The sequence below is a fragment of the Chlorocebus sabaeus genome, chromosome 9 (genome assembly GCF_047675955.1).
Source record: "Chlorocebus sabaeus isolate Y175 chromosome 9, mChlSab1.0.hap1, whole genome shotgun sequence".
NCBI lineage: Eukaryota > Metazoa > Chordata > Mammalia > Primates > Cercopithecidae > Chlorocebus > Chlorocebus sabaeus.
Genome location: NC_132912.1, coordinates 105,152,043 through 105,173,143, shown reverse-complemented (window position 1 = coordinate 105,173,143; position 21,101 = coordinate 105,152,043). Strand labels below are relative to the sequence as shown.

The window sequence follows — 21,101 nt, the reverse complement described above, 5'->3', positions numbered from 1 at the left end:
TATGTTGTCTACTACATTTCTCCGGTAAGTCAGATTCCTAACCCTATTTAAAATGGACTAGGGCCGGACATGGTGGCCCACACCTGTAATCTCAGCACTTTGGGAAGCCAAGGCTTGTGGATCATTTGAGCCCAGGAGTTCAAGACCAGCCTTGGCAACATGGTGAAACCCTGTTTCAAAAAATATAAAACTTAGCCAGTCTCATAACTAGGTCTCTAAATAAATAAATAAAAATTTAAAAATAAAATTTAAAATGGAGGAAATTCAGCTTGGTATACTCTAACTTAGTAAACCCGTGCTGGTTACCACTGATCATGTCTATCCTTTCAAAGTGCTCACAAATTGCCACCAAAATTGGCATGGATTCTTCGAGTCCCCACAACATCTCTAAAAGCACCCCTAAGGGTTGAGCTATTTTAGTTACAAGAGTCTAAGCTGTAATTTATCTAAAGATTAAAAAAAAGAAGACCTTTATTAGCGAACATTTCAAACATACAAAGATTTTCACTTTGGGAGGCTGAGGCAGGCGGATCACTTGAGCTCAGGAGTTTGAGATCACCCTGGCAACATAGGGAGACCTCATCTCTACTTAAGTTAGCTAGATGTGATGGTGAGTGCCTGTAGTCCTAGCTACTTGGAAGGCTGAGGTGGGAGGATTGCTCGAGCCCAGGAAGTTGAGGCTGCTGTGAGCCATGTTCGTGCCACCGCACTCCATCCAGGCTGGGTGACAGACAGACACCGTCTCAAAAAAAGAAGAGTGGAGAGAATAGTATAATGAGCTCCCGTGTGCCCCTCTGTCAGATTCATCAATTCCTAATGCATGTTAGCCTGGAGATTTTAAACTAACTCAAAATAGCTTGTCATTTGCTAGAGCCTCATCTATCTGGGCTTACGAAACCTCTTTGTTAGGCTGGGCACAGTGACTCACACCTATAATCTCAGCACTTTGGGAGGCCAAGGCGGGTGGATCACTTGAGGTCAGGAGTTCGAGACCAGCCTGGCCAACATGGTGAAACCCTGTCCCTACTAAAAGTATAAAAATTAGCTGGATGTGGTGGTGGGCAACTGTAGTCCCAGCTACTAGGGAGGCTGAGGCAGGAGAATCATTTGAATCTGGGAGGCGGAGGTTGCAGTGAGCTGAGATCACGCCACTGTGCTCCAGCCTGGAAAACAGAGTGAGACTCCATCTCAAAACAAAAAACAAAAAACAACAAAAAAAAAACTTCTTCATTGCATGTTTCACTAATTTTCATCCTAATGATCATCTGTTTCTACACCCAGCCCTAGCACAATGCCTAGCCCAGAGCGGATGCACCGCAAATTTATTCCATTCATTTACCAATAAATAGTGAGAGCCCACTCCATTAAATAACACCGCTGCTTGCAGACAAAACTCCAACAGATATATATCAGTTGGTAATAAGTGCTACAGAGAAAAATTAAGTAGGTAAGGGATTAGACAGTGACAAGGATTTTCTAGGTATCAGTCAAAGCAGGACTCTCTGATGAAGTAACAATTAAACAATGACTTGAAAAAGTGAGGGAGTGAGTCATGGGGAATATCTGGAGAAAGAGAGTTCCAGGTGGAGGGAACAGTAGGGCCAAGCTCTGATACAAGTGTTTGGCATATTTGAGGAACAGCAAGAAGGTTAGTAGGTGGAATAAAGTAATAACTTTGGATTTTGTTCTGATCAAGATGGAAAGCTGTGAGAGAGTTCTGAGCAGTGGAGTGAAAATTGCATAATGTATCTTTTTTTTTTTTTCTGAGAGAGGCTCTCACTCTGTTACTCAGAGTGGTGTGCAGTGGTGTGGTCATAGCTCACTGCAACCTCAAAATCCTGGGCTCGAGCGATCATTCCACCTTAGCCTCCTAAGTAGCTAGGACTACAGGTACCTGCCATCAGGCCCAGCTAATCTTTGCATTTTTTTGTAGAGACAAGTTTCACCATGTTGCCCAGGCTGGTCTCAAACTCCTGCGCTCAAGTGATCTGCCCACATTGACCTCTCAATGTGAGGTCCATTGCCCAGCCTAGTTTTTTTAGCTTTTAGATTTTTTTTTTTTGAGACAGGGTCTTGCTGTGTTGTCCAGGCTGGGGTATAACATGTCTTAAAAGGATCCATTTGGGCTGCCTGCCTGTAATCCCAGCACTTTGAGAGGCTGAGGCAGGTGGATTGCTTGAGCCCATGAGTTTGAGACCAGCCTGGGTAACATGGTAAAATCCCTTCTCTACAAAAAACGCAAAGATTAGCTGGGTGTGGTTGCATACATCTGTATTCCCAGCTACTCAGGAGTCTGAGGTCAGAGAATTGCATGAGCCCAGGAGGTGAAGACTGCAGTAAGCCTAAATTGCACCACTGTACTCCAGCCTGGGCAATAGAGCGAGACCGTCTCAAACAAACAAATAAGGATCCATTTAGCTGCTGTGTAAAGACCATCGAATGCAAGGACCTATGAGGAAGGAGGGAGACCAGTAGTCCAACAGACAGTGGCTGAGGCTTGAGTGCTAGTGGATGATAAAGGTGGTGGGAAGTAATCGCAATTCTAGATAGAGTTTTTTTTTTTTTTTTTTTTTTTTTTTTTTTGAGACGGAGTCTCGCTCTGTCACCCAGGCTGGAGTGCAGTGGCGCGATCTCGGCTCATTGCAAGCTCCACCTCCCGGATTCACGCCATTCTCCTGCCTCAGCCTCCCGAGCAGCTGGGACTACAGGCGTCCGCCACCAAGCCCGGCTAATTTTTTGTATTTTTAGTAGAGACGGGGTTTCCCCATGTTGGCCAGGATGGTCTCGATCTCCTGACCTCGTGATCCGCCCGCCTTGGCCTCTCAAAGTGCTGAGATTACAGGCGTGAGCCACCGCGCCCGGCCAATTCTAGATAGATTTAAAGATAGAAGTAACAAGACTTGCTGAGGATTAGATGTAGGATGTGAGAAAAGAGGGGGTTTTGGCATAAAAAAGAATGGAATTGTCCTTTAGTGATGTGGGGCACACAGAGAGGAGCAGATTTATAGGGGGTATCAATAATTTTTCATTTTACTTATTTTTTTAAATTATTATTATTTTTTGAGACAGATTCTCACTCTGTTGCCCAGGCTGGAGCATGGTGGCGCGATCTCGGCTCACTGCAACCTCCACTTTCTAATTTCAAGTGATTCTCCTGCCTTAGCCTCCGGAGTAGCTGGGATTACAGGCGCTCACCACCACGCCCAGCTAATTTTTGTATTTTTAGTAGAGAAGGGGTTTCACCATGTTGGTTAGGCTGGTCTTGAACTCCTGAACTTGTGATCTGCCCGCCTCGGCCTCCCAAAATGCTGGGATTACAGGCGTGAGCCACCGTGCCTGGTCTATTTTTTTTTTTTTTTTTGAGACAGAGTCTCGCTCTGTTGCCCAGGCTAGAGTGCAGTGGCACAATCTCAGCTCACTGCAACCTCTGCCTCCTGGGTTCAAGCGATTCTCCTGCCTCACCCTCCTGAGTAGCTGGGATTACAGGCTCCTTCTCAATGGGAGCCCTGGGGCTGAGTGGCTCTGCTCATTCACTTATCTTCCAACCAGTGAGCCCTCAACAAAGGTAAATACCCATGGCTCCAATAACCACAACCTTTGTTGTTCCTAGTATTTTTTTCTATTTGGTGGCGGGGTGGGGAGGAATGCCCATTGTAGCTCATTCTGTGTTTTGTTCTTTCTCATATCATTATGTGCGTAGAAAATTCACATATTTTTCTTGGTTGTGGGCATCTGTTTCCAGTTTTTATAAACTCTACTAAACTCTGAGCTCACTAGGTAATAACCTGTTTCCTCAGGTGCTTAGCCTTTTATTTCACATGAGAAGCTATAGAAAATGTGTTTAGCTTTGGAGGGTTTCTATACCACCACCACTACATTTATTTATTTATTTATTTATTTATTTATTTATTTATTATTTTTGAGACACAGTCTCGCACTCTTGCCCAGGCTGGAGTGCGGTGGTGCCATCTTGGCTCACTGAAACCTGTGCCTCCCAGGTTCAAGCGATTCTTCTGCCTCAGCCTCCCGAGTAGATGAGATTACAGGTGCCCACCACCACGCCTGGCTAATTTTTTTTTTTTTTTTTTTGAGACAGAGGCTCACACTGTCATCCAGGCTGGAGTGCAGTGGCACAATCTTGGCTCACTGCAACTCCGCTTCCTGGGTTCAAGTGATTCTCCTGCCTCAGCCTCCCAAGTAGCTGGGACTACAGGCGTGTGCCACCATGCCTGGCTAATTTTTTTTTGTATTTTTAGTAGAGATAGGTTTCACTGTGTTAGCCAGCATGGTCTCGATCTCCTTACCTCGTGATCCGCCCACCTCAGCCTCCCAAAGTGCTGGGATTACATGTGTGAGCCACTGCACCTGGCCTCACCATCACTACTTCTGAATGGAAGAAGTGTCATATCAAAGAACATGAGGTTTAGAGTAACACTGACTTGGGTTTGATTCCCAGCTCCCTAAATTCCATGACTTGGCCTCTGAACCTGTATATAGCCTCATCTGTAAGCGCAGAAAATGCCTCTAAAATGTTGTTTGAAGGTTGAGGTGGGAGGATCACTTGAGCCTGGGAGGTCAAGGCGGCAGTGAGCTGTGATTGTGCCACTACACTCCAGCCTGGGCAACAGGGGGACACCCTGTCTCAAATAACAAAACAAAAACAGCCGGGTGCAGTGGCGCACACCTGTAATCCCAGCACTTTGGGAGGCCAAGGTGGGTGGGTTACCTGAGTTCCAGGAGTTTGAGACCAGCCCGGCCAACATGGTGAAACCCCATCTCTACTAAAAGTACAAAACATCAGCCAGGTGCTAGGTGCGGTGGCTCACGCCTGTAATCCTAGCACTTTGGGAGGCCGAGGCGGGCAGATCATGAGGTCAGGAGTTCGAGACCAGCCTGATCAACATGGTGAAACCACGTCTCTACTAAAAATACAAAAATTAGTCCGGCATGATAGCATGCGCCTGTAATCCCAGCTACTCAGGAGGCTGAGGCAGGAAAATCGCTTGAACCCGGAGGCAGAGGTTGCGGTGAGCCGAGATCATGCCACTGCGCTCCAGCCTGGTGACAGAATGAGACTCCGTCTAAAAACAAATAAACAAAAACATTAGCCAGTTGTGGTGGTGCATGCCTGTAATACCAGCTTCTTGGGAGGCTGAAGCACAAAAATTGCTTGAACCCAAGAGGCAGGGGTTGCAGTGAGCCAAGATTGCACCACTGCACTCTAGCCTGAGTGACAGAGTGAGACTCTGTCTCAGAAAAAACAAAACAAAACAAAACCCCCAAAACACAAAATCCCCCTGCTCACATTAAATAAAAATAAAATGTTTGAGCAAGGCACTCAATACTGACACATATAGGTGCTCTAGCAATGCCAGTTCTCTATGTTAGGGTCTTAGGTCATGGAACCGTCTTTACCTTTCCTCCTGACTTTATCTCCCATCCTGGATTTCTGGTGGGAGATGTCCATTAAGACCAGCATTTCCCTCTAGACTATGCTATTACCTTCCCCCAAGATTTGGTTACTTCCACATCACCAAGCCATTCTTCTTTGTTGGTCAGAATTAAGGCTTACTTATTAGTTCCTCTTGCAGCTTCCTTTGCTTTCTGAGAGACAATATTGTCCACAATACAAATCACGCATATCAGCTGGTCTTCTGTTTTTTAAATATATTTTTGAAATCTTTTAAAAAATAGAGACGGGGTCTCACTATGTTGCCCAGGCTGATCTCAAACTCCTGGCCTCAAGTGATCCTCCTGCCCCAGCCTCCCAAAGTACTGAGGTTACAGGTGTGAACCACCACACCTGGCCTCAGCTACTTTTTAATAACAGAATGCAACTTCCAGCAAATGTTTTTCATTGCTTCCCAGCAGGGAGAGGGCCAGTTTGCAATTGCTCCAGCTTTTTTTTTTTTTTTTTTTTTTTTTGAGACAGAGTCTTGCTCGGTTGCCAGGCTGGAGTACAGTGGCACCATCATAGCTCACTGCAGCCTTGACCTCCCAGGCTCAAGCAGTCCTCCTGCCTCAGCCTCCCGAGTAGCGTGGCCACAGGTGCATGGTCTTGAACTCCTGGGCAAGCAATCCTCCTGCTTCAGCCTCCCAAAGTGCTAGGATTACAGGCGTGAGCCACTGCACCCCGCTCCACTCCTGTTCCCACTTCTTTCCTAATTTTTGAGATAGGTTTTATAAGGGACAATAGAGCTGTCCTATTTCTTTGTTCATAGGGTGGCCTTCAGACTTATTTGCAGCAGTCAACACTATTTCTCCTATAGGGAAACACATGGAAGCTTCTAAAGGCAGAGCTTGTGGGGCTCAGATGGGAGAATAGAGACACCATAGTTGAAGCCAAATGCCCCAGCATCTAGCTGGCTGTAGATGCAGGCTTTTCTGCACACACACAGGGCTCTCTGCCCCTCCTAATTTTCCCAGGGGCAGGGTTGGGCAAGGCTTCTGGTTAGCATGCAAATCAGGCATGGCCTGGACTTGAAGAAGAAAGAAGATGAAGAAATTAGCCTAAGAGCTTCCGGTTTCATATCAGTATTTTTCCACATCAGGTTATTCCCACTTCTGAGGTGCCTTTTTCTACACTGAGGGAGGCGCTGCACAGGTCCAAATGCCCAGCCCTGTGGATGTGCTGAGCAAAGGGAAGCCTGGTGCTGGAGAATCATACCGCCAGCTGGGCCCCAGTGCAGGGGGTGAGTGCCCTTAACTCTCCGTAATGGAGGCCAGCTGGAAGTACAACAGGGCCACACTGTTCTCTGTGCCCCAGGGAAGGGAAGGCACCATTGTGGAGGAGGAAGCCAAGATGATGTGGATGCTTCACTTGGGAAAGCTTACTGACCAGAATTTTGTTTCCCACCATGGGAGGGGAAAACACATTCAAAGTGTTTCTATTTTCTCACTCAAAAACAATCAACACAGAAGACTTCTGTGACCAAACGTGTGTGTGTGGGAAAACCCCCACACAACAGGCAAGCAATCAGCTCTATAGTGGACACCAGCTGGGCGGCCTCCAATTCAATTCTGACGCTATCTAATTGGAAATAGTGCCAGGTCTCATAGGTTAAGGGCTCATTCCCCAGGACTATACGCTACTTCTTTAAAAAAATGCCTTTTTTTTTTTTTTTTAAATAGAGACAGGGTCTCGCTATGTTGCACAGGCTGGTTTTGAACTCTTGGCCTCAAGGGATCCTTCTGCCTTGCCTCTGAAAGTGCTGGAATTACAGGCATGTGCCATAGTGCCCGGTCATTGCCTCCACTTCTGACGCCAATTGTTAAGTCCCAAGTGGTTTTTCCTGTATTTCTTATTGACCAGCTATAAATTGCGCTCCACATGACCCCCTTCTTGCGTTTGGGTTCAACTAGTTTGCTAGAGCAGCTCACAGAACTCAAGGAAACACACTTACAGTTTACTACAGGGAATATTATAAAGGATACAAATAACCAGCCATGAAGACATACATAGGGTGAGGTCTGAAAGGGTCCAGAGCCTGGGAGTGATGTCCACATGGAGCTGTGGTGTGCCACCCTCTGGGCACAGGACGCACTCTTGTTTACCTTCCTGTAAGCCTCCACATGTTCAGCTATCTGGAAGCTCTCCAAACCCTGCCCTTTTGGGTTTTTAGGGAAGCTTCATTACATAGGCACGGTTGATTAAACCACTGGACACTGGTGATCAACTTAACCTTCAGTACCTCTTCCCTCCCTGGAGGTTGGGGGCTGAGGCTGAAAGTTCCAACCCTTTAATTCTGCTTTGGTGACCAGCCCCCATCCAGAAGCTACATAGGGGCTGCCAGCTGTCGGTCAATCATATATCAAAGGACATCACTTTGGAGATTTTAAGGATTTTAAGAGTTATGCCAGGAAACGGGGTGAAGACCAAATATCTATTTCACAGTATCACACACCCATAGCACCTCCACCCTGCAGGAGCCACACAGCCTGCCCATACACATGCCCACCTGTATTACCCTGATGCCAAGGGAAAGGAGGAGAGGGGATCCTGTAATCATGCTGCAGTGAGTGAGGTTTGAGGTTTGTGGGGCCGGGAAAAGTTACCCCTCTTCAGTTTGGGGTCAAAATGAATGCCCTGGGCCCCAAACCCATGACTGCAGCTGTGGGCAAGATATCCTTCCCAGGGCTGGGTGCAGTGGCTCACGCCTGTAATCCCAGCACTTTGGGAGGCCGAGGCAGGAAGATCATTTCAGCCCAGGAGTTTAAGACCAGTCTGGGCAACATGGTGAGACCCCGTCTTTACAAAAAATACACAAAAAACTAGCCAAGTGTAGGGGTGCGCACCTTAGTCTCAGATACTTGGGAGGCTGATGTGAGAGGATTGCTTGAACCCGAGTTTGAGGCTGCAGTGAGCTGTGATTGTGCCACTGTATTCCAGCCTGGATGACAGAGGGGGGCTCAAGTACAGTGGCACAATCATAGCTCACTGCAGCCTCGAACTCTTGGGCTCATCTGAAACCCCAAGGGCTGTTTTGCGCTCTTGGATGGTGAGACGTGTCTGAGAGAAGACTTATGAATAACTACAGCTCAGCCCTCACTCCTCTTCCCTCTCACCCAGGACAGGTTGTCTCGTGTCTCCCTTGGAACAGTTAGGGAAGATGACAATTGTCCGAGCCACTGCCCAAGCCCCGGGGGCACACCTGTGATGACAAGGGTGCACCCTGTGGCAGGGCAGGGGTCAGCAGTGGTGAAGGAATCCTGACCCCAGGCCTAGTATCTAGCGGGGTGGGGGAGGGGGTGGTGGTGGTAGGTAGGCTCAGCCTCTGCTCACACCAAGCCCAAGCCCTGCACACCCGATAACATGGTGCCCTGACCCACAAGCTCAAGAAGGAAACCGGAGGGAGAGACAGTGATGCTGGTACTAAGACATTTATTATATCATAAAAAGTCCATTGTTGTTCTGTTTTTCCATATGTACATGCTCCTGTGGGCAGTCCCCCACCCAGCCCCTACCTGCCTACCCTCCATGGTGCCAGTCAACTCTCCAAACTGACCAACTAATTAGTAAAAGAGGAAGAACTGGAGGAGGTGGCCCAGGGCTAATGGGAGTGGAAAACAAAGTGCAGAGTGGTTGGGCTTAGTTCTCAATGCCTGACCGTGGGCAGGCACTGCAGGGCTGGCACACGGATGCCTTCCCAGAGCTGCCAGGCTGGAGGCAGAGGCTGCAGATGACAGCTGAGTGCACTCCCAGGCTGAACCTCCAGGAATGGAGCACAGAGGAGGAAAAAGGTCCCACAGCTGATTGGGGGTCTTAGCTGGGGCTATCAACGTTCTCTTTTTCAGGTCCCCATCCAAGTGGCAGCAACAGCAGCTCTGACTTGGCCTGAAAAGCCTGTGGCCCGCAGGACAGCCAGAAGTGGGGTCAAGGAAAGCCTGGTGGGAAGCACTGGTCCTGATCTCTGAGTGACCTGCCTTAGTTGACCTCAGAGGTGGGTATGGGATCTGTGGGGCGGGGTGTGGCCAGGAGGGGCACTGGTGAGGTGGCCTCGATGAGCGCAGGGTTGAGGATGATGGGCAGAGTCATGGGTGGCACGCCCACCTGCAGTGGGGAGGCCAGGGGCTGCAGGATCAGTGGGGGCTGAGCCAGAGGTGGAGGCCCATCGGGGGTGGGGCTCAGCCTGCTGGGGCTTGAGGCTACTGGTGATCCTGGGGAGCTGCTGCTGGCGGCTCGGGGGCCCTCGGGCTTCTCAAAGTCTGTAGGGAAAGCAAGGTGGCTACAGTCAGATTCCCTTATTGGCACAAGACAACTCTCACATTGACCAGCTGGCTGCTTATAGAATCTTTGTTCCTCCTTGTTCCTGTAAATAACACGCCCCGCCCTCCACCAGCCTAAAAAGTTGGGAGTCTCCCCTCAAAACTCATTTCAATGTTCAGCTACCTTATATTTACCTTCTACCACCTTTGCAAGGCTACTTTTTTTTTTTTTTTTTTTTTGGTGCAACAGGGTCTCACTCTGTCACCCAGGCTGGAGTGCAGTGGCACGATCTCAGCTCACTGCAACCTCCGCCTCCCGGGTTCAAGCGATCCTTCCACCTCAGCCTCCCCAGTAGCTGGGATTATAGGTGTGCACCACCACGCCCAGCTAAGTTTTGTATTTTTTTGGTACAGGCGGGGTTTCACCATGTTGGCCAGGCTGGTTTCAAACTCCTGACCTCAGGTGATCTGCCCTCCTCAGCCTCCCAAAGTGCTGGGATTACAGGTATGAGCCATTGCACCTGGCCTTCAGGTTACTCTCTACTCGAATCTCTGAAAGGAAACCTCTGAAAATTCATTTCAAGTCCCTGATCCAGCTTTCTCTTCCCAAGCCTGAAGATTGCATAGTTCTCATAGCTTATGGTCCTGCCATTTGTCATGGGAAGAGCGGCAACAGGACTCTCTAGTGGCCTCCTTCCCTCGGCTCACAGCCCCTGCTCAGCAGCATTCCCATGCCCCCTTGGGACTCCTCTTAGGCCCCCTGCTTGCTACTCAGTGCCTATCAGGCTAGCCCAGAGAGACTCACCACAGGCCCCCAGCTCAGATGGAATCTCTGGGGGAGGTGGATGTCCAGGTGTCCTGGTATCACCAGCAGCAGAAGTCAGGTGGGCTGAGGCGAGAGGCTTTGGGCCATGAGGCTCCATGGGCATGGGGTCTGGAGATGGTAGAGAATCGAATGGCACTTCTTAGTGCTTTCTTTCCAGCAGAGCCCTAGCTACCCAATAGCCTTTCTACCCACCCAGGGCACAGACAATAAATTCAGCTTTGGGGACTCTCTGTTTTTTTTGAAACGGAATCTCGTTCTGTCACTCAGGCTGTGATCTCGGCTCACTGAAACCTCCACTTCCCGGGTCCAAGCGATTCTCCTGTTTCAGCTTCCTGAGTAGCTGGGACTACAGGCACCCACTATCACACCTGGCTAATTTTTGTATTTTTCATAGACATGGGGTTTCACTATGTTGGTCCAGCTGGTCTCAAATTCCTGCCCTCAGGTGATCCACCCACCTCGGCCTCCCAAAGTGCTGGGATTACACTGTGAGCTATTGCGCCCAGGCAGGGGACTCTTTTTGATAAAGCTGGGCTGAGCCCCCTACCCTGGATGACGGTCTGCTTGAAGAGTTCATCTCGTAGGTGAGGCAGAAAACAGTCAATGCGCTCCCAGGTGATCTCCCAGAGGGCTGAGGGGCCACCTCCCCGTGCATCTGCACTGTGGAAAATCTCCGCTGTGTCCATCACCAGAAGCATGTTCTTCAGAGACTCAGGGATCGCCTCTGACTGCAGGTGGCAGTGGGACCATGAGAATAGGAAAGAGGGCATGGGGGAGTATGGTAAAGGGAGGTAGCTACCAAGGGAGAAAGGGCAAGTCCTTCCAACAGGTGGGACAGGAGGCAGGCAGCCGAGCTGAGGTGGAACATACCAGTAAGTCGCTGGAGCCTGCGTGCATGTACTTGTCCATGAAGTCCAAGATGGTGAGCCAGAGGGCCGCAAAGGTAGAGAGCGACAGCAGTGGAGACAGGTGCTGCAGGAAGACCTATGGCCCACCAGCCCCCTTCAGCTGAGGGGACTGTAGGAGCCTCTGGACCCCTCTCTGAGGCTGAGAATCTTAGATCAGAGATAGAGGAATCTCTAAGATTCAGAATCCTCTCGGGTCCCCAGGTCCGGCCTAGTGTCCATAGCTGGGGGGTTGTGAGCACCTACAATGAATCTTAGGTCCTGCCAGAAGCCCTGGTTTCCCTCCTTGCGAAAAGGCAGGTATGGGAGAGAGGGTGGGTGTAGAGTGGTGAGCAGTACCTTAGAGAGCAGTGTGGAAGCCCTCATCCGGGTCTCCTCCATCCCGCCCACATCTGCAGGGCTGATGTTCTCCAAGAGCTTGGTAAGTAGAGGAAACAGCACCTGGTGGAGGTAAATGTGCAATGTCTCCCTATGAGGGTCAGCTAGGCAGCCTTGCCCCAAGGAAGCCAGGAACTGGATGGGCACAGAGCAGAAGGGAAGGTATGATGCAGGCTGAAGACTCACATTAGGGGCTCTTCAGGCTGCCTGGCTTTCCTTTTCTTAGGATCTGAACTTTATCTTAAGACCAGTAGGAAGTCCCACCTTGTTAAAACAGGACTCCCATTCCAGGGCATCTAGCTTTTGAAGATCATGTACAAGTAGTGCTCGCTGCAGATAGGTCAGTGCCTGCATCCGTACTTGGCGCCGGGCATCGCAGCACAGGCAGGCAATACCTGAGAGCAAGAGCAGGGTCAGGATCCTTCAGGCATCTTGATCCTGATGCTCCCCAAACTCCCAACCTCTGCCCCTCCTGGTTTACCCTGCAGTAAAGGGCACCAGCAGTGGGCCCAGAGGGTGCGAGAATCAGCTTCGATCTTCTGGCCATCTGTCTCCAGGTGGCGTTGCTCCTCCGCCCATGAGCTGTAGATAGAGGCTGCCCGCGTGTGCAGGGTGTGCATCAGGTCTAGCAACTAGGATCACAGGAGGGGGCAGGACATGAGTGGGGTTAGGTCTGGTGGATGCCTTTCCCCCTTCCCACTCACTGTCCCTGACTGAGTCCTCAAGGTGTCCCTAGCACCAATCATGCCATACCTCACCCATTTGCTACTCTTTCCCTTGACTTGACTTCCTGGTTGTTCCAGTCCTTGCAAAGGACTCTCCAAGTCAGAGATTTCTCATGAGAGAGAAAGACTTAGGAGGTGTGTGGACTGAGTATTTCACAATCCTGATTCACAGTGAGAAAGATGCTTTCTTTTCAATTGTATTTCACACCTGCTGATGACAGAGACAGCCTCATGTTGTTAATTTAATTTTATGTTTTGAGGCAGGGTCTCACTCTGTCACCCAGGCCGGAGTGCAGTGGCACAATCACGGCTCACTGCAGCCTCGAACCCCCGGGCTCAGGTGATCCTCCCACCTCAGCCTTGTCAGTAGCTGGCACTACAGCTGTGCGCTGCCACGGCCAGCTCATTTTTTGTATTTTTGTAGAGATGGGGTTTTGCCATGTTGCCCAGGCTGATCTTGAACTCCTGGGCTCAAGCAATAGTCTTCCCAAAGTTTTGGGATTATAGGTATGATTATACCATGCCCGGCCCAATTTTATTTCTTATGTTTTGAGACAGGGTCTTGCTCTGTGCAAGGCTGGAGTGCATGGCACCGTCATGGTTCACTGCCTCCTGGGTCTCCTAGGCTCAAGAAATCCTCCCACCTACTCAGCCTCCCCAGTAGCTGAGACTACAATGTGTGCCACCATGCCCAGATAATTTTTGCATTTTTATTTTTGTAGAGACAGGGTCTCACAATTTTTCCCAGGCTGGTCTTGAACTCCTGACCTCAACTGATCCTTCTGCCTCAGCCTCCCAAAGTGCTGGAATTATAGGTGTGAGCCACTGTACCTGGCTGTTAATTTCATTTTTAAAACAGAAAACCTCAGGCTCAGAGGCTGTGATGGGCCATAGTGTCTGGCCAGATTTAATACATTTTTACTTTTATCATTTTTCTTTTCTTTTCTTTTTTTGAGACAGAGTCTTGCTCTGTTGCCCAGGCTGGAGTGCAGTGGCACAATCTCGGCTCACTGAAAGCTCTGCCTCCTGGGTTCATGCCATTCTCCGACCTCGGCCTCCCGAGTAGCTGGGACTACAGGTGCCCGCCACCACGCCCGGTTAATTTTTTGTATTTTTAGTAGAGACGGGGTTTCACCGTGTTAGCCAGGATGGTGTCGATCTCCTGACCTCGTGATCCGCCCACCTCGGCCTCCCAAAGTCCTGGGATTACAGGTGTGAGCCACTGTGCCCAGCCACTTTTGTCATGTTTTTATGGTTATTCTATTTAAGGCAATTGGTTCTCCATTAATTTAGTGATATATACTCTGCTCACAGAATTAATTTTATATGCCTTTGAATAGATACAGGGTAACTCTGGAAGGAGAGACAAGAAACTGGTGACAGTGGTTGCTTCTAGTGAGGGGAACTCAGCAGCTGGGGACAAGAATGGATTGGAAACTTTTATCAGTTTACCCTTTTGTATATTTTGAACCTACTTAAAAAATAAGTAAACCTTAGTTTAAAAATAAATTTAAAGGCCAGGTGCGGTGGCTCACACCTGTAATCCCAGCACTCTGGGAGGGCAAGGCGGGTGGATCATGAGGTCAGGAGATCAAGACCATCCTGGCTAACATGGTGAAACCCCATTTCTACTAAAAATACAAAAAATTAGCCAGGCATGGTGGCACATGCCTATAGTCCCAGCTACTCGGGAGGCTGAGGCAGGAGAATCGCTTGAACCTGGGAGGCAGAGGTTGCAGTGAGCCAAGATCACACCACTGCACTCCAGCCTGGGTGATAGAGTGAGACTCCATCATAAAATAAATAAAATAAAATAAAATAAATAAAATAAATAAAATAAAATAAAATAAAAATAAATAAATAAAATAAAATAATAAAATAAAATAAAAACAAATAAATAAATAAATTTAAGCAAATAAAGACTTACAGGTAAGGTTTTAGGTAAGGGAATATTGTTAAGATGGTGGCCCGGGGCCTGGGCTGGCACACATGGGCCCTTCCCCTCAGCCCTGGCTTTCCCTGGCCGCCCCAGTCTCCCAGTATCAGGTGCAGGGGAGGAGAGGAAGTAAAGGGTGCCATACTTACGTCCTGACTGACCTGTAAAGACACCGTATGGTAGCTGGCAGGCACGCCTTCATCCTCATCATCATCACTCTGCCCGCCCCGAGAGGCATGTTGGCTGGAGGTTCGAGGCCGACGAATCATTGATCCCTCTTTGGATTTCTTCTTGAAGCGGTTCCCTTTGCTGTCATATTTGTGACTCTTGCCACGTTTCTCCTGGGACTTGCATCCTGAACAGAGCCAGACTCAGGTCACATTTCCGTGTCTATATAGGCATAGATACCCTGCCTTTTCTCCCCTCTCGGCCTCTCCCCTGCATAATAGCATGGCTACTCCCCAGCTGCCCCCTCATCAGCTGACCCACCGCCATTCAGACTGGCCTCCACAAAGATCCGGAGAGTCTTGACACAGAGCTCAAAGTTGTCAGGTGTGATGTGGGCAGCATCACGGACAATGAAGGACAGCGATTCCACACACTTAAGCAGAGACTTAGTGTCGTGTGGCCCCAAATCCAGTCCCACTGTTAGGCTGTATTGATTGATCAGGGGTGAAGGGCCTGGGCGGCTGGGCCCTGGCTTGGAGTTATCAATGTCATCCTTCCCGACCTGTAAAGTACACAGAGGAGCTGGGGACCCAGGCTTGGCCCCTATGTGAATGTCCTTGCAGAGGACCAGGAATTCTTCCCACAGGTCAAGCAGGGGAGACTCAATTGCTGCCCGTATCATCACTCACCACTAACCAACCACTGTTGACCACATCGGCATCTGTGGCTGATCGGTGTATCTTGCCCGGCCTGGCATGGTCAGTGTAGACCTCTGAGTCAGAAGTGTACCCTCGATCCAGGCTCACATCATTTTGATGGTAGGATGGGAGCTCACTGTCTGACTGGGCCCCTACAGTAGGCAGGGAGAAGGGCAGAGTCAGGGTGGGGATGGGGCACTGGGATGAGGGAAAAATCAGGCTCTCAGAAAAAAGATGCTGAGGCCTGGCCTCCCCTCTCTCTGGCAGGGTTTACTTTAATTTCTGTCACCAAAGGGCCAAAGGATGGCCAGAACAGCCACTCTGTTAACCAAATAAGGTGGCAGGCTAATCTGGGCTCCTGATGGCATCTAGTGGCAGCTATAGCACCACTCTAGGGAGTGGTGGCAAGGACAAATAGGCAATGCAGAAGGCTGTGAAGCCAGGCTTTCTACTGTCCTGAGGACTGTTTTCCCAGTTTCTGGGATTTAGTGATGTATCGATTTAGTGATATAAAGTCTGCTCAGAATTCTGGGAAAACAGTCCTCAGGACAGCTCAGAAACAGAAACTGGGAAACAGTCCTCGGGACAACTCAGTCCTCAGGACGGTAGAAAGCCTGGCTTCACAGCCGTCTGCATTGCTTATTTGCCCTCATGCTATTTAACTTATGGGTACTGGCCAGCAGGCACTGGAAGCTCTGGAAGCAATGGCAGAAGCCAGGGCTGTTTAATCTGCTGAACGTAGTAACCTGTGTTTTGTTTTCCTGTCCCAACTCCTGGGGTGTAACTGTTTATCTGCCAGCCTGAGTCTCCCTGGGAAAGGGCTTACCAGCATCAGGTGCATCTGCCCTGGCTGTGGCCTGCAGAGCAGCTGGAGGCTTCACACCTGAGCCGATGCACTCCAGCAGCGTGAAGAGTGTGGCCCAGTCATCACCTGAGTGAATGTTGGCTGCGTTGGTCTTCAGGAGTTCATGGAGCCCATACGCAACCTGGTGGCTGACTCGGGATAGCACACTGGGCTTCATCAGTAGCAAAATGCGCAGGGAGAGCAGTACCTGGAGTGGGGTTAGGGTAGGAAGTGGGGAGTGGGCACACAGCTTTCTGTCTAGTTTTCCTCCCCATCAGTCTCCTTAGGTCAGTGAAGACAGTTTGGCTAGGACTCAATTTAGGATACTGCTCTGGTCTTTTCTTTTTGTCAAATAGAAATACATTAATTATATTATTTGAGACAGGGTCTTGGTCTGTCACCCAGGCTAGAGCACAGTAGCACAATCACACCTCACTGCAACCTGAAACTCCTGGGCTCAAGTGATCCTCCTGCCTCAGTCTCTAGAGTAGCTGGGACTACAGGTGCGTGTGACCACACCTGGCTAATTTTTTTTTCCTTTTTGGAGAGACGGGGTCTCGCTATGTTGCCCAGGTTGGCCTTGAACTCCCAGGCTCAAGTGATCTTCCTGTCTTGGCTTCCTGAAGTGCTGGGATTATAGGCATGAGCCACTGTACCCAGCCTCAAATAGAAATTTTTATTGAGAAAAGTATAGGTTAATATGCAGTTGTAAAGAAATAATACAAAAAGGTCCCTTACACACTTTGCCCAGTTTATCCCAATGGTAACATTATGTAAAACTATAGTATATCATAATCAAGATACTATCTGATCTTACTCAGATTTCCTGTTTTACTTGCATTTTTGTGTGTATTAATTTCTCTACAATTTTATTACCTGTGTAGGTTTATGTCTCCACTACAAAACAACATACTGAACAGTTCCACCACAACAGTATCCCTCATATTGCCTTTTTCTTTTTTTATAGACAGGTTTTGCTCTGTCACCCAGGCTGGAGTGCAGTGGTATGATCATAGCTCACAGCAGCCTCAAACTCCCGGGCACAAGTGATCCTCCTATGTCAGCTTCCTGAGTAGCTGGAACTACAGGCATGCACCACCATGGCCAACTCATGTTGCCCTTTTATAACTACACCCACCTCTTCCTTCCTGTCCCCATCCCTAACCCTTCGAAATCTGTATTCATTGAGATGGAGTCTTAACTCTGTCACCCAGGCAGGATCTTGGCTCACTGCAACCTTTGCTTCTCGTGTTCAAGTGATTCTCCTGCCTCAGCCTCTCAAGTAGATGGGATTACTGGTGCGAGCCACCACACCTGGCTAATTTTTGTATTTTTAGTAGAGATGTTGGCTAGGCTGGTCTGGAACTCATGACCTCAAGTGATTCACCAGCCTCAGTTTCCCAAAGTGCTGGGATTACAAGTGTGAGCCACTGCACCCGGCCTGTCTTCAAATTCTAAAGTTCTGTCATTTCAAAATGTTATGTAAGTGGAATCATATATTCTATAACCTTTTTAGATTGGCTCTTCTTTCACTCAGCATAGTTCCCAGGAGATGTCTGTTGCTTTAAATCACTGAATAGTATTCCATGGTATGTATGTACCACAGTTTATTCACCTATTGAAAGTCATCTGGGCCGATTCCAGTTTTTGGCTATTACAACTAAGCTTCTATAAACATTCATGTACAGGTTTTTATGAGAAAGTAAAATTTCACTTTTCTGGGATAAATGCCCAAGGGTGCCATTGCTGGGTTGTATGGTAATTACATGTTTCATTTTATAAGAAACTGCCAGCAGAGTAGCTGTACCATTTTACATTCCCACACAGCAATTTTTGAATGTTCCAATTTCTCCACAGCCTTTCAGCATTTGGTAATGTCACTACTTTTTATTTCAGCCATTCTGAAAAGTGGGTAGTGATGTCTCATTGTGGTTTTATTTTTTTCAGATGGAGTCTTGCTCTGTCACTCAGGCTGGAAGTGCAGTGGCATGATTGATCTCAGCTCACTGCAACCTCTGCCTCCTGGGTTCGAGTGATCCTCCCACCTCAGCCTCCTCAGTAGGTGGGACTACAGGAGTGCGTGACCACGCCCAGCTAATTTTTGTATTTATTGGTAGAGACATGGTTTCACCATGTTGGCCAGGCTGGTCTCAAACTCCTTACTTCAGGTGATCCACCCACCTCAGCCTCCCAAAGTGCTGGGATTATAGGCAGGAGCCACTGCGCCCAGGCTCATTGTGGTTTTAGTTTGTAGTACTCTGATGGTTAATGATGCTATCTTCATTTCATGTGCCTATTTGCCCTCTGTATGTCTTCTTTGGCGAAACATCTGTTCCTATGTTTTGTCCATTTTCTATTAATAATTTGATTGGTTTTTCACTGTTGTGTTTTGAGAGTTTCTATATTATAGATACCTTTCTTCAAATATGTGATTTGCAAATATTTGCTCCTCATCTATAGCTTGTCTTTTCATCCTCTTCACATAGGCTTTCATAGAACAAAACTTTAAAAAATATTAATGTAGTCCAACTTATCAATTTTTCCTTTTCTAGATTGTGCTTTTAATGTCAAGTCTAAACATTATTATTTTTTTTGAAAGAGAGTGCCCCCCTGGATCTGTTCCATCCAGACAGTGTTGAGGCAGGAGACAGATCCATGGGATTGCCAAACGTGCTAAAAATTATTTGCTTAGCTCTGGATCCTGAAGATTTTCTCCTGTTTCTGAAGTTTTAATAGCTTTATATTTAAATCTAAGATCCATTGGAGTTAATTTACCTGTAAGGTATGAGTTTTAGGTCAAGGTTCATTTGCTTTTTCCTCCTATGGATTTCAATCACTCCACCACTTATTGAACAGGCTGTTCCTCCTCCACTGAATTGTTTTTACCTCTTGGTCAAAAAATCCACTGAACATATTTGTGTTGAGCTTATTTCTGGGCTCTCTACTCTCTTCCATTGATCTACGTATCTGTCCCTCCATCGACACCACATCATCTTGACTACGGTAGCTATACAGGAAGCCTTTTTTTCTTTTTTGAGGCAGAGTTTCACTCTTGTTGCCCAGGCTGGAGTGCAATGGCGTGATCTTGGCTAACTACAACCTCTGCCTCCTGGGTTCAAACGATTCTCCTGCCTCAGCCTCCTGAGTAGCTGGGATTACAGGCATGCCCCACCATGCCTGGCTAATTTTGTATTTTTAGTAGAGATGGGGTTTCTCCATGTTGGCCAGGCTGGTCTCGAACTCCCAACCTCAGGTGATCGCCTGCCTTGGCCTCCCAAAGTGTTGGGATTACAGGCGTGAGCCACCGCGTCCAGGCGACAGTAAGTCTTTTTTTTTCTTTTTGAGATGCAGTCTCACTCTGTCGCCCGGGCTGGAGTGTAGTGGCACAATCTCAGTTCACTGCAACTTCCGTCTCCCAGGTAAAAGCGATTCTCCTGCCTCAGCCTCCCGAGTAGCTGGGATTACAGGCTTGCATCACCATGCCCAGCTAATTTTTGTAGTTTTAGTAGAGATGGTGTTTCACCATGTTGGTCAGGCTGGTCTTTATCTCCTGACCTTGTGATCCACCCGCCTCAGCCTCCCAAAGTGGACAGTAAGTCTCAATACCAGAGTGATTCTTTTTTTTTTTTTTTGAGACAGAATCTTGCTCTGTCGCCCAGCTGGAGTGCAGTGGTGTGATCTCAGCTCACTGCAACCTCTGCCTCTGGAGTTCAAGTGATTCTCCTGCGTTAGCCAGGCTGGTCTCGAACTCCTGACCTCAAGTGATCTGCCTGCCTTGGCCTCCCACAGTGCTGAGATTACAGGCATGAAGCACTGCACCCGGCCCAGAGAAAATTATTCTTTCCACTTTATTCTTTCTAGCTATTCTAGAGCTTGTGCCTTTCCATCTAAATTTTAGAATAAGCTTACCTATGTCTACAAGAACCTTTCTGGATTTTTATAGGAGTTATGTTGAATTTACAGAACAATTTGGGGAGAAGTGACAACTTTACTATGCTGAGCCTTCCAATCTACGAACATAGTATGCCTCTTCAATTATTTATATCTTCTTCAACTTATTTTGTAGTTTTGTAGTTTTCAGCATACAAATCTTATACATGTTTTGTCAGCTATATATTACTTCACTTTATTTGGAACACTTGTAAATGATATTGTATTTTAAATTTCAGTTTCCATATTGTTCACTGTTAGCATGTAGAGATATAATTACTTTTTGTGTATTGATATCACATCCTGTGACCTTGCTGAACCCATTTATTAGTTCTATGCTTGTTGTTTTTTATAGTTAAGCAAAGAGATCTCAGGTGGGTCATAAGCATGACAGGAAACCAGGCATAGAGCTGGGACTATTATAAGGCAGTAGCAGGCCAGTCCTACAAAGCAGATTCTTAGGAGGCTGAGGTGCAGAGCACAGGCTCCATGCCTGAGGCCATTTCAGGCTCACTCACAATGCCCCCTGCTAGATTGCACCAGCCCTGTGGTTGGTCACTGGGCTCATGCTATGGGGCACTAAATGTACTCTCTGTCTCAGGCTATATTCATAATTGACAACTGTAGCCGCATACCTGCCCACTCTCCAAGATGCATTCTGCTTACCTGACCACTGATCTCTTCTCTCCGGAGCAGCCGAATGGCCAGGCGTAGCAACCCCACCACTGCCCGCTCCACAAGGAAGCAGAAATCTTGTGCCTGAACACAGAGGTGGTATAGATGGTCTCGAACAGTCTGCCACACACAGCTCACACGATCCCTGTGTAGATATAAAGGAATGAAGATAGTCTCAGCCAGAGAGGCCACTGGGCATTAGGTCCCCTAGGCCTTTCAGGACTCATTGATATTACACCCTAAGTAGACAGGAATGATGAGTAAGCTTTTCCCCTGCTGCCTACAGTTCCCCAGAGCCCACTCAGCCAGAT

General features: G+C 48.1%; 1 protein-coding gene across 7 annotated transcripts in view; it reads right to left on the bottom strand.

The window, feature by feature from the left end:
- Positions 1-8,864: 8,864 nt before the first annotated feature.
- The window catches only part of GBF1 (golgi brefeldin A resistant guanine nucleotide exchange factor 1), a 137,461-nt gene continuing 125,224 nt past the window's right edge, over positions 8,865-21,101 (bottom strand). For 5 of the 7 annotated variants that reach the window (XM_073019298.1, XM_073019297.1, XM_007963953.3 and 2 more), the window contains 12 exons: positions 20,782-20,935; positions 16,168-16,393; positions 15,333-15,493; positions 14,965-15,205; positions 14,625-14,830; positions 12,296-12,446; positions 12,079-12,209; positions 11,776-11,877; positions 11,402-11,515; positions 11,079-11,259; positions 10,511-10,639; positions 8,865-9,705 (listed from right to left, as the gene is read on the bottom strand). In XM_073019298.1, the coding sequence (XP_072875399.1) occupies positions 9,425-9,705; positions 10,511-10,639; positions 11,079-11,259; positions 11,402-11,515; positions 11,776-11,877; positions 12,079-12,209; positions 12,296-12,446; positions 14,625-14,830; positions 14,965-15,205; positions 15,333-15,493; positions 16,168-16,393; positions 20,782-20,935 (2,077 nt within the window). In that variant the 3' untranslated portion in view covers positions 8,865-9,424. The remainder of the gene's footprint in view (positions 9,706-10,510; positions 10,640-11,078; positions 11,260-11,401; positions 11,516-11,775; positions 11,878-12,078; positions 12,210-12,295; positions 12,447-14,624; positions 14,831-14,964; positions 15,206-15,332; positions 15,494-16,167; positions 16,394-20,781; positions 20,936-21,101) is intronic. The other 2 variants (XM_007963956.3, XM_007963957.3) reach the window with 1 other exon arrangement.